This window comes from Aythya ferina, assembly GCF_964211825.1.
Source record: "Aythya ferina genome assembly, chromosome: 6".
In the NCBI taxonomy this organism is placed as follows: domain Eukaryota; kingdom Metazoa; phylum Chordata; class Aves; order Anseriformes; family Anatidae; genus Aythya; species Aythya ferina.
Window position 1 is genome coordinate 32,150,140 of NC_140303.1, and position 14,917 is coordinate 32,165,056.

A 14,917-nucleotide genomic window follows, 5' to 3' on the forward strand; every position below is an offset into this window, starting at 1 on the left:
ACAGGGTAATTTCCGAGCAAATGTGTCCAACCCATGCTGTGTTCGCTTCCATAATGGTTTCCCATCCTGCAGCTCTTGATACTTTCCTGTTTTCAGAGGGGCTGATATGTCCCATGCACAAATACTGCCCAGTTTCCCCTTATTCCCGTAGGTCACCAGCTATCTCAATACACTCCAAATGGGGCAGATGAAGTGAATTTATAGTTATAACTCGTTGGCTTGTATTTAAATATTCATTTGAACTGATGTGGTCTTTTCTGTGAAAGCCAGTCTGTGCTGTGGTCAGCCTCTGCACTGCGATAGCATCAACAGTGATTTTCCCATTGTGTGATTTTCAAGGCAGCGGTGACTCCTTGATCTGGGTATGTGACCATCCAAAAATAACCACAAAGGACACAGTACATTTTGTTATCTGAGAAGAAATCAGAATCAAGTTACATAGTTAGCACAATCTGCTACTTGATTTTAAATGGATCGTTAATGAGATTTTTTTAAGAGAGTTTTTCCTATTTTTGATTTGGAAAATGGAGAAGGAAGAAAAACAAATAAATGAAAGAAAAACAATTTTCTTATCATTTTTCTTCTGTAATTGGATGACTTGCTTCAGTGCTGTGTGACTGTATTTAATTAATGATCTCAAACTTTGCTAGGCTGTTTGTTAATGCTAGTCATTGTGCTGGCCGCGTGGCTGTTGGTGTCTTTGCATATGCATGGGGGGGATATTTCCAATGTGGCAGTCTTTCATTTGATGCAGAAATACATGTACAATCACATTACACATCTTGAAAGCATTTTCCTCCATTTCAGTCTGCTGGTTCACCTTTGTTATGAAAAGTCAGAGAGCTGAGTGCTGGCAAAGCCCATTGAAACGGAGCGTGAGCCGTGCACAGCCCAGCCTGCCCAGTGATGGAGCTGGTGTGGTTGGAGCCCTGCAGCTCTGGACTGTTGGCTGCATGCTCTGCTGGGCTGTGTCTTATCACCAGCCAGCTCTCCAGCCAGAAATGTTTGGTTCTTCTGCCTGTTCAAAGGTGTTAGATCCAAGTGGGCTGACCTCTGCTCTCAAGTCTGACATGGACAGTAACAGCAGCACGCTAAGTTCCACTGGATGACATTGTAGGGTGTATTTTGTTTCCCTTACTGAGATGCATGCACGTTCCCATTTAAGTAATGAGCTACTTAAAATGCTTTGCTGGAAAAAGAAGACAATTTTACAACTGTAAAACTCCTATAGCACTGTTTCTAGAATACTTTGGGGAAAATAGATGTTCAGGTGTAAATGTTCAGCCATCTCAGATGTTCCCTGTCATCAGTTTGAATGCACAGGTCTGGCTATTGTAACTCACCCAAAAAATCTCTGGAAGCAAAAATCAGATGGCTGGCTTCATTGGAGAAAGTAATTCCTCTGCCAAGAGCAAGCACAACACTTGTTCATAGCATCAGGTTCTCCTGTTTCAGAAAACAGTGGAATTTTCTGGTGGTTCAACGATGCACTTGGAATTATTGTCAAGAATAGCACGTGTACTAAGTCAGTAAATCTGTGAGCTTGGGAAAGCATTTTACCTGGAGCTTAAATCTTGAGCAAACACCCAACGGTAACTCTAGTAATAACGTTTTAAAGGGTACACACTGAATAACTAGGGAATAGGCATCCCTGGTGTTAAAAAACACATAGCCTGAGTGTACTTAATATTTATAATAAAATGTATATTGGATGCTGAGTGCTTGTAGCATTTTAATCTACCCAACAATATGTTGGACAAAATACGATTCTGCAGAGCATTGCTCACTGAAGCTATTTGCCATAATCTGCAGCAGGACAGCACCTCCTGAAGAGCCAGCGCATAAAACCTGTATGAATATGTAACTCTTGAGAAATTATTCCCAAATTACTAATTACTCTTTAGAAAAAAAAAAAAAAAGAAAAAAGAAAAAAAATAAGGTTTGCTAGCATTTCTGAAATGCGCCTGAAGCACAGCACGCAGATCCAGAGGCTGTAGCAATGGCCCTGTGGCTCTGCCTGCTTGGTTTCCAGCAGATGAATTTCTGCAGCGAGTACCAGGAGAGCAGGCAGGGGCACATCCAGCTGTAAGGTACCGTGTAACTGATGTTTCATGGCCCTGCAAAGAGCTGCATTGTCACTGTTACTGCTGAGCTGTGGGGAAGGACTTCAGTGGGTAGAGAGTCTCCTTCTGTCTTTTACCAGGTTTTTGGATGGGCAGGGTGAAGGGCCACGCAAGCAGCCTCAGCAAGTCTCCCCCCTGGTTTACATCCTTTGCAAGGAAGGGAGCCTGGAGCAGTGCTAGGGCAGGGGCTGTGCTGCTGGTTCCTGCAGGTGGAAGGTGTTTGTGTTGATTTTTTTTTCTTTTAAAGTCCTTTTTCATTGATTTTGGTGGACTGTGAATAAGATCCATACTGCCTGTTACATGATATGTGGGCCCAGTGACTGACAAGACTGCAGGTATTTCTTCTGTTGAAGCCATTGGCCAAGGCATTCACATAAATCATGGATTTTATTGAAACTGCAATTAAAACAAATCAGGTTTAATGCACACTGAAAGCCTTAGTAATTGGTATACAGGTGAATATGGAGGAAGTGGCACCAGCTTAGTTGTTCTTCCAAGCAAAACCCAAGGAAAGAACAGTGTATATAATCGAACAGCATCTGAATATTAATGCACAAAATCCTCTGAGTCCCTAGTTCCCTGATGCAATTATTTTCTATTCACATTAATTGTTCCTAACAGATGACATTAATGACTTTGAGTTAAAATGTGTGCAAGGGAGGCCTTCAGCAGATCAATGCTGTTTAAAAATTGGGTCACTTTTGCAATCATTCATTCAAGGTGTAGCAGCTCGTAAATAAAACAACATTAACATGTTGATTGATTTATAAATGTTAATTTTGTAGTTCATTTTTATGCTTTTTCCCTGAAACCTGTCAAACTCTATGGATAGTGGTGGAACTCATGGTCATTCGTCATTGTTGCATATTAAATAATGATAAGTTGCAAAACAGAGGCTGGAAGAAAAAGTATGGTTTGTTTTAGATGAAGAACAACCTGTTCTTCAGACAGGACGTCTGGAACAAAACAAGCACGAACAGCAACACTTTGAAACAGAACAAATCCTCTTTTACCTCGGGGTCCTCATTTCCCTTGAAATTTAACCGCAGAGTTTGGAATTTTAAAAATGCTGATCTGTTGCATACTTGACAAGTGCTTATGCTTTGCTCATTCCCTTCTAACCTCCCCACCCCCCAGAAACTCCATTCACGCATCTTAGACCTCTCGTCTGGGGATTTGCTTTCAGAAGTAGAAAGAAACAGAAGCTTGATGCAATCGCGAACTGCTGATGCTCAGATCCACGTGAGTTTTTGTGCTGTCCTTGTATTCCTTGTTCGGCACCTTCCTTTTCGCCTCTGAAGTCTGATGTCAGGGATGAGGCATAAAGCTGATCTCTGAATTGAAACACTGTTGAGGCAGATAACAATGCTTCTTCTTCCTTCTGTTCTCTGAAATTCAATATTGTGTCCTCGGTTGGTATAGTAAGCAGATAGTGTCACTCTGTGCAAAAAAGCATAAATCTTAGCAATGTCCCCAAGATACCTTTCTGGGTATTGATTACATCTCAGAATCTCTGAGAAATGGTCAAGGAGCTTTTTATTAAAGCCCATACACCATATTATTCATCCACTTTTATGATATATTATGTATGAACTTTTAAAAATTCATGGGCTCTGCTTTTTTTTTTTTTTTTTTTTTTTTTTTCAAATAGAGTTAGCTTTGTGCTTATTTGGCAAAATCTTAGCCAGTGTGGCTTTCATGTTTCATTGTCAAAGAGAAAAGTAGCTTAAAAAACAAAAGTCACATGAAGATAGAGAGGAATAAAGAGAAATAAAGAGGACAAGAACAGAACATTGAACCTGTGTGTGCCTTTGATCTCGAAGTGTAGTAGTGTCAACAAAAATGTAATCTCCTTTGTAGTACGTATTATAATGAAAAGGCATTGTTTCAAAGGTTCACGAAAATGCTAACAACCCTTTGTATGATATGTAATTAAGCCTTCAGGTTAGGTTTTTCTAAGTGTATAGTTTTGTCTCTTTTATAGTCTGATTCAGTTCTCTGTGATGTCTAGCAAAAATTAGGTATTTAAATTGTAGTATTACATTCGGGCCTTTGTACTCCAATTTCGTTAAAGGTAATGATTTAAAAGTCATGATTACAAAAAATTAACATTTCACCATGTCAGTTAATAAACCCATATACAAGTTAAATGTATTTAATTAATGCATCATAAACTTACAATTTAAAGTACTTTCTGAGAGAATTTAGAGAATAAAGGCAAATTGCCAGAGAATATTCCAGTTCTTAGTAATCTGAATGCAATCTAGATGTTGGGTAGGCATCCTAACTCAGAATCTCCAATGGCATGATATTTTTTGCATGTTTTCTTATCTCTTCAACAGTAAAGACAATTACAGTAATATATTGGTCTTTTGCTTCACTTTTATATCCTCTTTTCATATTGTTAAAACTAGAAAACCAAACATGCCTTTCTTCTCTTTTGGTGCAAAGGAAACGAAGCAAGGGGATGGACAGGCCCACACACTAGTCAAGGTGATAGGAAGGGAAGGCAGTACTTTTCACTGGGCTCCGATCCCTTCTGTTCTCTTATAGGATGTTCTTATTGGAAAGGATTATCCAGGCATCCTTCCCTTCAACACTATGATGGCTAGGACATAGCTTAGTATAAAGGGCAGAAATTTGACATAACATCTTTTTCCAGTGCCACAGCTGAAAGGCTCTGAAATAGCCAGAGCTGGCATATGCTACCATTGGCCTCTGTTCAGTCAGCCTTACAGGGAACGACGCCGTCATGGCTGTGGCAGCTGATGAGAGGGTCTCCCATGGGAGCCACGGTGTCAGAAATAAAGTGTAATTTGTCTCCACAAAGCAAAAAGTCTGCTTCAGAGCTAAAAACAAAGGCATCATCCTGCGTCTGATGCTGAAACATGTATTCCTCCCAGAGTCAACAGATTTAAAGGCTATTCCTCCTGCATCCATTTGACTTCCTAGGAGGACATGTACCAATAACTCCCAGAGGTGAAATGTGCTCTTTCTACCTCTAAATGATTTTCCCATTCATAAGTTTGGCCTGTGACAGAGAATAATGATTTGCCCTGTAGTTAAGTTTGTCAAAAACAGAACATTATTATGTCAGCTCAGCAATGAACAGCTGTACTGATGAACTCCTCAGCAGTAAAAATTCTGCTCTCCCATTTAACCAAAAGCTGTTCAGCCCTAGCAATAATAAATGGGAGGTTGTGGAGGAATAAGTGGAAGAAATGAGCAGAAGTCCAATAAACATGCTGGTGTATGAGAAATGCGTACAAAATGAACATTTTTCCAGAGATTTGCATGAAGCAGCTGCGTCTGTTGCATGTGTAGTTTTGATATTTCTTTTGTGGATCCTGTAACTTCAGATTTCTTGTGACTTCCTGAATATAAAGGTAAATTTTTCATCTATGCAAAATTAATTGGGGCTATATCCATGTGCAAAAAGCAATAAATATTTGAGGTTGCACAATCATACTCTGCCTTAATGAAATTCAAACCAAAGTTTTATGAAATAGAGTTGTGTCATTCTTTCTGGTGTTACTGGTAATTAAAAAGATGTCAGATTTGGTAAGGAAACTGGAGAATCGCCTAACAGAACGGTGCGGGCGCTTAACGTTAAAGAAGCTCTAACATTGTTAGGCACAAGAGTATTAGTTTGGAAACAAATTAAAGTAATCCTAGATACTCCTACGGAGGTTTAATATTTTACCTAAAGTGCTATCTGCTCTTCATTACTCTCTTCCTCAAAGCTGGCACTTAGTCACAGTCAGCTGAAATTGCATTTGGAGAGGGGCGATAACTACACAAGTACTAAAGGCAGCCATAAAGTGTCAATAAATTGCATAAGCAAGAGGCTTCAGCTGTCTGAAAGTGACACAAAGATGGATTGTCCTACGTCAGAGAGTTTCTTAGACAAAGCTTTGAACTAGATAGGAAACCAAAATTAGACTGTAATGGAGAGATTCCATTCTCAGTGGACATTCTGCTTGGGATACTAAATTAATTTACCTTGTCTAGGGTGTACAGCCTCATCTGTTACATTCCAGGGCTATAATGCAGTTGTCAAGATGTACTTGTATTCTTATAACTTTGTTTTCTGTATCTTACTGGAGCATGCTACTTATGTACAAAGCATAATTCAAGTAGACTCAGAATAATCTTTAGCAAAAGAAGAGGACAATACTTGTTCAAGAATAAAGAAAAAACATGGAGGATCAGGGATTTTTCCCCTGACAAATGAAAATATTAGCAATTTTTAACTTAGTTCTCTGTATGAAAATCACCAGACACTAATGGCATAGTAGGAAGGTGTAAGTAGCTTACTGGCTTTTCTTTGTCCTTCTTAATCAGGGGGAAGTTAAACGATCTTTTTCCAGCCATGAGATATTTCTATTTCTTCTCATGTTTTAGGAATGCCAGCAGAATGTGAAATCCAGTATACCTGTCTTGAAATGCCAGAGTCAATTAAATACGACAGGTTCTAGCCGCCTATATCCCCGGAGCAGCTGCAGTAGCAGTGAACTCTCCCTCTCAAGTGCTTGCAGTGAATATTCCAGTGGTTCCTCCTACACTTGGAATGATGGGAAGACATGCAGCAAAAGGGTAAATGAAATTAATTTGTTTCATTTGTTAGCTTAAGCTGACTTTCAGATTTTTTATTTTTTTTTAATTTTCTTCCTTCTTTTGTGTTTAAAACAGTTGTCATTAAACTCAGGAGTTCTCTCCCTGCCGTCTCCCTCCCTCTCACTCTCCCTCATTTATTTTTTTTAACAATTCCTTTATCACTCCAATTTGCTCGCAGTTTCCTCATTTGTTCTGACATTTATTCTGTCTTTTCACAATCCAAATTGTTCTTCTCCTTCTTTATCTTAATCCTTCCATTCATATTGTTCTTCCTACAGGTTTTAAATCCACTGCAGCTTTCACACCAGTATGAAATCCTGTATTAAAAAAGAACATTGCTATTAATAGCAATGGATGAAACGTAATGCCCTATGCACTCCTAAATCTCTTTAATAAAATGGTAACGTTTTTATTAACGGCACTTGTGAGTAATATGTGAGTTCTATTTTGTTTTGACAGTCATCCGTGAGCTGGGATAAAAGAATAAGCATTGGTTCTTCACTCCCAAGTAACCTCTCAAGTCCTGCAGATGATCTACCTCCAACTCGTGTCAAGGAAAACCACATCCTAGAAGGGCTGAAGAAATTACAGAAGCAAAAAATATTACTTGAATCACCTTCAGTAATATCAAAATGGGGTTACAAAGACTGCATGAACTCCAATGAAGGAATATATTCCCCTGGTGTTAAATGTGGCAGCCATAATGAACAGACTCATTGTAAGCCAATGGAGATGGGAAGTATTTGCATTGAACATAAAACTTTCTCTTATGATTCAGATTCACATGATGATGCAGATGACGATTCTTCATCCTTATTATTGCTGCAGGAAGTACCCAGCAAAGACTGCAGGATCTATTGTAACAAATTAACTCACAGTGTTTCTGACAGTCTCTTTGACTGGGACCCTAATAGGAAACATTTGCCAGAAAGAAGTTCATATTTTAATTCAAAGGAAAGACCTGAAAAATTAACTAGTTTTGTCAGTGAATTTCAGGCAGAAGTAAAACTGTGCACCAGAGCAAAGCTGCCTGAGTTACAGTTAGATCAAAGCCATGCTAATACGGGCTGGAAGGACCTTAATTTTCAGCTTTCAGATACTGATGACAATGAAGTCTTGGATGAATTGCGTATAGAAAGCAGTGATGAGAAGAGTCCATCAGATCTATTATCAAGTCCTTTTTCTGAGAAGTACACAAAGAACTCTGACGTCCTCGTAGTCACAGAGAATTCTCAGTTTACTGACAAAGAGGAAAAACAGGTATCTGCTCAGTCAGATATTAGGCCAAAGACATGTAATTTCATTAAACAACAAAAGGTCATAAAAAAGACCTCTTCTGAAGAGTGCATTACCGTAATATTTGATGCCGAGGATGGTGAGCCTATTGAATTCAGCTCGCATCAAACTGGAGTTGTCACTGTAACAAGAAATGAAATTTCAATCAACCAGCCACAAACTAGGTCCAGTGCTGAATATACTGAACTTATACCTCAGGGAATAACTAATTTGCAGACAGGAGGCAGTGCTAGAAACTACACTGCTTTAGAAGGATCTGAAGATAAAACCAAGAACACTCTTGAGGATAATACAGGTAATAAAAATACGGTTGTCCCCCTGACCTGCAGTGAATCTTCACGCTGTGGAAGAATAATACTGCAAAATGCTCCACGGCAAAAAATAGTGAAGCCAGTGAATGAGGTATCATACAAGGCCAATTCAAGCTTCACTGTTCATACAGGAATCAATCAAAAGCCAAACTTGACTAAAATACCCAGCAGAGGGAAATTTTCTCCGCAAAAAACTATGATGATGGAGAGCCAGGAGACACCTGTAGCTACATCAGTGAGCCATGCAACCCTTGAAAAATCACCTGCTCTGCCACCTGTAAAGCTTTCCAGATTCAAAAAGGCCCAAAGTCCACCTCATAATTTTGACTCAAAAGTCGACTTCCAGGTTCCAAAGCCCCCTGCCCACCTCCTGCCCAGCTCAAAGCGTCCAGGCAGGGCCAATGGGACAAAGTATCCAAAGAGTCAGAGCCCAGCATCACCACTGTTGCCTCAGCACCTTATAGAGCCCAGTGACTATGGAGAACCTCCAACCAGAGACTTTCATTGCGACTTGGCAACTGTAGAAGCCCGATCGCCATCCCCACCCCTTCCTCCAGGCAGGTCAACATCCCTGTTGATTCGGCCTGATTATGCTCATTCATCACCTGTAGCTGTAAAGTTTGAAGGAGCTGGTCCCAGTGAAACAGCAAAAAATATACTGAAATCATCACCATTAAAAGGAGCTGTGAACTCCGGCTTTCATAATCAATCTAGTCATGAACTGCAAGCAAAAGCTGTATCTTCTGGGGCCAAAATTGAGTTATCTTACCTTCAGGAAAATGCAGAAGCAATTATGCAAAATAAATGTGTATCTCAGCAACCCCATACTGCATGCCAAGGACTTTCCAAAGTTTTCACAAAGCAAGTCTGCCCAAAAAGCCCTAATCAGCCAGGTCTCCACAGGAATCGTGAGCTCCTGAACACAAACTTTCAAACAGACAGGTCCTTTCCCCTGGGCTGTCCGTCACTGGAAACAACTTCTTCAACAGAAGCATATTCCAGCAAAAAAGATATTTCCAGTGACAGTGGGGTTGATCAGCCTCAAAAGATGCCAAACATTCTCCCCACAACTCCTCAGTGTCATGCCACAAGCACAAGCGAGCCCTTACTATCTCAGGTAAACAATTCCCCATTGTCATCCTTTCATGGTAGCGACACTGCAAATGCTACGCAAAACTCTAATGAGAAAGCAATGAAAACCCGTCTCCCTGTAGGACTGAAATTATTTGTCAAATCTCCTCAACTTCTCCGAAAGAGCTCTACCGTCCCAGGGAAGCAGGAAAAAGACAGTATAAATGCAGCTTCCAAAAGCAATGTGAGTTCAAGTAAGTACAAGCAAAATGAATGCCTAACCACCAGAGGTGCAATGGATGCTGAATTAAAAGACTCTAAGTCTGATATCGATATAAAAGATAATTTTACTGTGGGACTTAGTATGGATACAGCATCACCTCAGCCACATGAAAACTGCAGCTTGGTGGTAGACAGAGTAGATGGATTAGAAAGCAAATTAGTTAAGAGATCTGCTTCTTCCAGCAACAAGTCACACTTGAAACCAGCTCTGGGCATGAATGGAGCGAAAGCTCGTAGTCAGAGTTTTAGCATTCATACAGGGGAAAAGCCATCTGCTCTTGTTACAGAAGGTCTTGGAAAAGTACGGACTCAGATTATTACAAATACTTCTGACAGAGGAAATTCTCTAACAAGGCAGAACTCAGCCATGGAAGGACTTCAAATCAAGGCCATTCCTGGGTCAGCAGTGACACACGAGACTCCTTCAAATGCTTCAAAAACCACTGAAAATTCGTACTCTAGACAAGGTTCTCTTGGAAATAAGAGTAATTGCAATAGCCAGCATAGAAGCCCAAGCAAACTGCCATTCAGATCGTCTCCAAAAGTAGACTTGTTTCACAGCACTTCAAAATGTGATGGAAACAAATCATTTTCTCAAAAGGATGCACGCAGTCCATCTGTCCAGAGTGAGAAAAACAGTGAAAATGTAAAACATGAAGCTCTAAATAAAAAAAGCATTTTGCCTGCAGAATTGGAGTTAGAAGCATCAGCTACTGCATCTTCCAAACAGATTTCATCATTTCAAAGCTTGGATGGAATGAAGTGTCCTCATAAACTGGAAGCAACAAAATCACAAAGACAGCAGATGTCTTTAAAGTTAGCAGAAGCCTCTGAGGTTACTGATGTTTTCAGTTCGCCTGCTCTACAGCCTACAATAGAGGAGAAGGTCATGTTATGCATCCAAGAAAATGTCCAGAAGGGTCAGGAACAAAACAAATCTCCCACTGTGGAGACTAAACAAAAGACAGGGCCCTCTATAGCTAATTGGTTTGGCTTTCGAAAGAGTAAGCTCCCAGCACTGAGTAGCAGGAAACCTGATGTTCCTAAAACAAAGGTAGAAAAAAAAGAAGCAAAGGTTTCAGGATTTGGAATTAAGCAGGCAAAATTAGAGAGAAGAAAAGAAAAAAAGCAAACTGAACAACGCTGTGAAATGGAAAACGAAATTAACAGGAAAACAAACAATGACATTTTAGGTGATGCTATGGAGAGTAAAATTTTGAAACCATCACAAAACACGTCCGGCCACATTGGGTGTGAACAAGTCAGAGGTTCCACCACAGCTGCATACTCACCGAAAGACAGTTTTATGAAGGAACTTTTAAACAGGTATGGGATATTTTGTTGTGCCGTGTAACTTTGCTGGCATCCTCAGATGCTAAGTTCAATGTATGTTCCTCTTAGACTAAGAATGGATGGGAGCAATCGGTTTGTAAACTATCAGGACTTTCATCTTTAAGGGAAAAAAGTATTAATAATGAAATGATAATTCAGTTGACTTTTTCTTGTTAACCAAACCAATGGTCTTTGAAATTAAAGAATGGGAAGTTACATCCAAGTTGATAGAAATACGAAATTATTGTAGAAATCAAGAATGTAGGCAGACGATGTGTAAATATAGAGGATACTTAGGTACATCTTTTAATGAATTCCATTTCCATGTATTCTAACCAGTAAACGTGTTTGGAAACTAGTCAGAATTAGTTACATTTCTAGCTACCATAACCTTTGGTCACAGAAGAACGTAGCAATTGCTATATTGTGTTTTCACGTTTGCCCCACAGCAGTCACAAATATAAAATAAATCATTACATGTGAAAGACTAAATTGATATACTACCTGAAATTGCAAGTGACAGATTTGATCAAGGCTAGTTAGAAACATTTATCACTCAAAGGTCTAGAGACAGAAAGATATGGAGAGGTTACTTTAAACATTAAAGGAATGGAAAAGTAGAGTGATTGAAGAAGGGCAATGTAATTTATCAGAGGAATCACTCTCTACCTGCAGAGTTGATAAGAAAGCAGCTCAGCAGACAGAAAGTGGATCAAATAATGTTTCCTACAGGAGTGTGTCGAAGGGCAGCTCCCAGGGCTCCTCTCTTCACAGCAACTCTATCAGCTCTCAAGGAAACCACAAGAAAAACAGCAACACAAAAGCTGATATGGAAATGCAGAATCAGACCCTGGTAAGTGCTTTAGAACATGAAAATGTTATTACCTTCTTTTTAACTTCTGGATGTGTTCCTTATTGCCAGTACAGACAAACAGGATAATAACTGTTTATATATGATTTTGTGCAGCGAGAGAATTGTGAATTAATACCAAAGTTGGCAGCTTGACTATAGGCCAGATAATACAGCTAGTCATGAAGGTCCTACTGCTTCTGCTGGCAATTCAATTTCAGTGGAGATATATGCACAGCGATGTTATAATCATACTGCAGTACAGTGTAATAATAGGACCATTTTCTTTTTTTCCATTTTTTCCCCTTTCCCTGAAAATTGCATGCCTGCCAGTGTTGAACATTACTCTGAATGTTATAGAAAACATTAAGCCCAAAAAGTGCAATGCTGGTGGGGAAAAGGCAAAGCATTTGACCACACTGGGGAATATTTGTCACTTAAGAAGGAGTCTTTCAAAAGCAAAAGCATACATTTCACGCATGACTCTGTACCGTGGAAAATCTCCCTGTTAATGCCTTGTAGTTAGTTTTACATTTTAATAAGGTACTAACTATACCTGATTTTTTAATTTACCTAGCGAATAGCAATGTTGTGATTTCGAAGAAAAATAATTTTATTTTCTATTAGCTGCTAGATTCTGATTCTTGAAAGGTTATGTGAGTGGCTAACTTTTCTGTACCTTGAATAGTGTAAGCACAGCCCAGGACTGTAGCCTAAAGTGAAACTGAATGGGTGCCCTTCCTTGTGAAGCTTTTAATAATTAACCTTGGAATTTAGCGAGTGATTTCTTGGCCAGAAAGGGCCTTTCCCATGATGTTTTAAAGCCCAAGCACCATGAGAGCAGAGATACTTTGACTTGATCTCATGTAATTGAACTTCATAAGCATTCTTTTCTCATTCCTGGTAGCTGTCTTGACCATATTATTATGATTGTTATTACAAATAATCACTTTTCACAAAATAATCTGAAAATTTATGCCAAATACATATATACTGAACATGAAGCTACTACTTCTGTTCTGATAAAACTGAATTATTGAAGTACAGCACATGCAACTATTTCATTTTAGAGAATTTGAAATACATTTTGGGGGGGATGTGTTTCAAGGTTAAAACAATTCAAAAAGCTTCATAATGGGAACTGGAGAAACTCTTTGTTGTTGTTTCAGATGGTTAAGTCTGAAGTATGAACACACATGGTTTCAACTTCAGGCAAAAGATATTTTACCTCAGTGCAAATGTCTTTCCTAAGAATATCCACAAGGTCATTTTTTAAAACTTAAAGGGAATATGCACAGAATGCGTGTGTTGGAAAACTTTTTTCTCCTGACTATTGTGGTATCATCTCTTCTTTGAAAATGTAGATGTCTCCTGCATTATAAAACCACAAATTATAAGCGTATCTAAGGCTGTCCTTGTAGTGCCACGGAAAGGAAAGAGAGAGAATGAAAGTCTGGAAATGTGCAATATGCAGGAAATTCAATCCAACTGATCTAGAACTTTGATAGCAAAGCAGAGCCCCTTATCAGAGCCACTCAGTTTAACTATGCCCCATTTAATATGGTCCTGACAGCTTAGGGTATATCTTCACTGTACAGAAGTACAAAAAACACTGCACATCGCTTCTACAATTTCTTTCTAACTTATTATTTTCTAACGCTGTAATAATTTGCTGTGCTTTTTGTCTGTCAATTTGTGCAGTCTTTCTAAATGCAGCAATAATAGTCGTTTAGGACTTTAAGTGTATCTTCAAGAAACACACTTCAGTTTATTAAGGAACTACAAGATTGCCCTTAATATATATAAATAATGGAGAAATCCTAATTATTCTGTTTAGCTTTTTAGGACACATTAGTCACAGAGAAAAGGCATTACCTATCCTATACCACACACTCTTTTGTTCGCTGAGAATCAAAGTATTTTTAATATTGTTTTGGGAGATTGAGTTGCATTATATGCTTCATCTCTGTGAGTTTCATGTTTTGTTTTTGCGGCATTCAATTCCTGAATGAAATATCTAGTGCTAAAAGGCTGAAGACATCTAGAATAAAGAGAATAAAAACATGCTTGCAGTTGTTAATGCTTACTTCTGAAAGAAATATACCATAAGACTCCAAAGTATGTGAGATTTCATCTTGTCCTCCAAACTTGCACAAGAAAAACAATAGAAAGTCTGTAAATTCAAAGTTCATGCATCTTATTACTATCATTTTCAGTTATTCTTCGGTGTCAGCTTCCTTTGAAGCAGATTGCAAAGGACTGGGATATAGTTGAGACTGAAAACAGTCGCGTGTGGTAGAACGGCCTATTGTGCATTTTTTTGCTTGTATGAAGACAAAATGAATACTTTTGGAGAAAAGAGCATAAATCTTTTGCAAAGCCCTAAACTAAGAGCATTTTTTTTTCTTCTTTGAACAATGCAAAATGCATTTAGTGACACAGGTACAGTGCAGAAACTGCATATCGTATATACCTCTTATTTAAGTCTAGCCATAACATTTTAAATATTAATTTTATAGAAAGTTTTTCCTTTAAAGCCCATTTAATTTTTGACAATTAAATTTCTTCTTTTATGATGTGCCAGGAAAAGACTTGAGGCACTATTATGCCATAGCATATGCACTAATTACATCTGATTTCTGTTCATACAAGGAACACGATTGCTTGACTGCCACTGAATTTATGGAAAAAGCAATGTTCCACCAATAGCAGCCTTGTGCATTCACCTTCAAAGGGATACACTTCCCGTTAGTGTTCATCAAAAAAGCACTTTGCTCTAAAGGCCAGCCAACAGAAATACATAATCCTTTAGCCTACACCAAGGATGTTCCATGTTCCTGAATACTTTTTCATGTCCTTGGCTGAAGCTTAAGGTGAGATACAATCATTTTTGTGCCGCACTGCTTCATTTCACCTTTGTGATTTTATTACAGCCCAGTGTAATTTAGAAAAGCCATGAGCTTTACTTTGTGAGGTGGAAGTGTGGCACCAAAATCAAGACACCAGTTTTGTATAGCACTGTCAGCCTGTAGTCT

At 38.8% G+C, this 14,917-nt stretch overlaps 1 protein-coding gene across 18 annotated transcripts in view; it reads left to right on the plus strand.

Annotated features, from left to right (window-relative positions):
* The window catches only part of NCKAP5 (NCK associated protein 5), a 435,525-nt gene that overhangs the window by 365,954 nt on the left and 54,654 nt on the right, over positions 1–14,917 (plus strand). For all 18 annotated transcript variants that reach the window (XM_084524282.1, XM_084524281.1, XM_084524266.1 and 15 more), the window contains 4 exons: positions 3,261–3,365; positions 6,528–6,719; positions 7,200–11,026; positions 11,708–11,885. In XM_084524282.1, the coding sequence (XP_084380408.1) occupies positions 3,261–3,365; positions 6,528–6,719; positions 7,200–11,026; positions 11,708–11,885 (4,302 nt within the window). The remainder of the gene's footprint in view (positions 1–3,260; positions 3,366–6,527; positions 6,720–7,199; positions 11,027–11,707; positions 11,886–14,917) is intronic.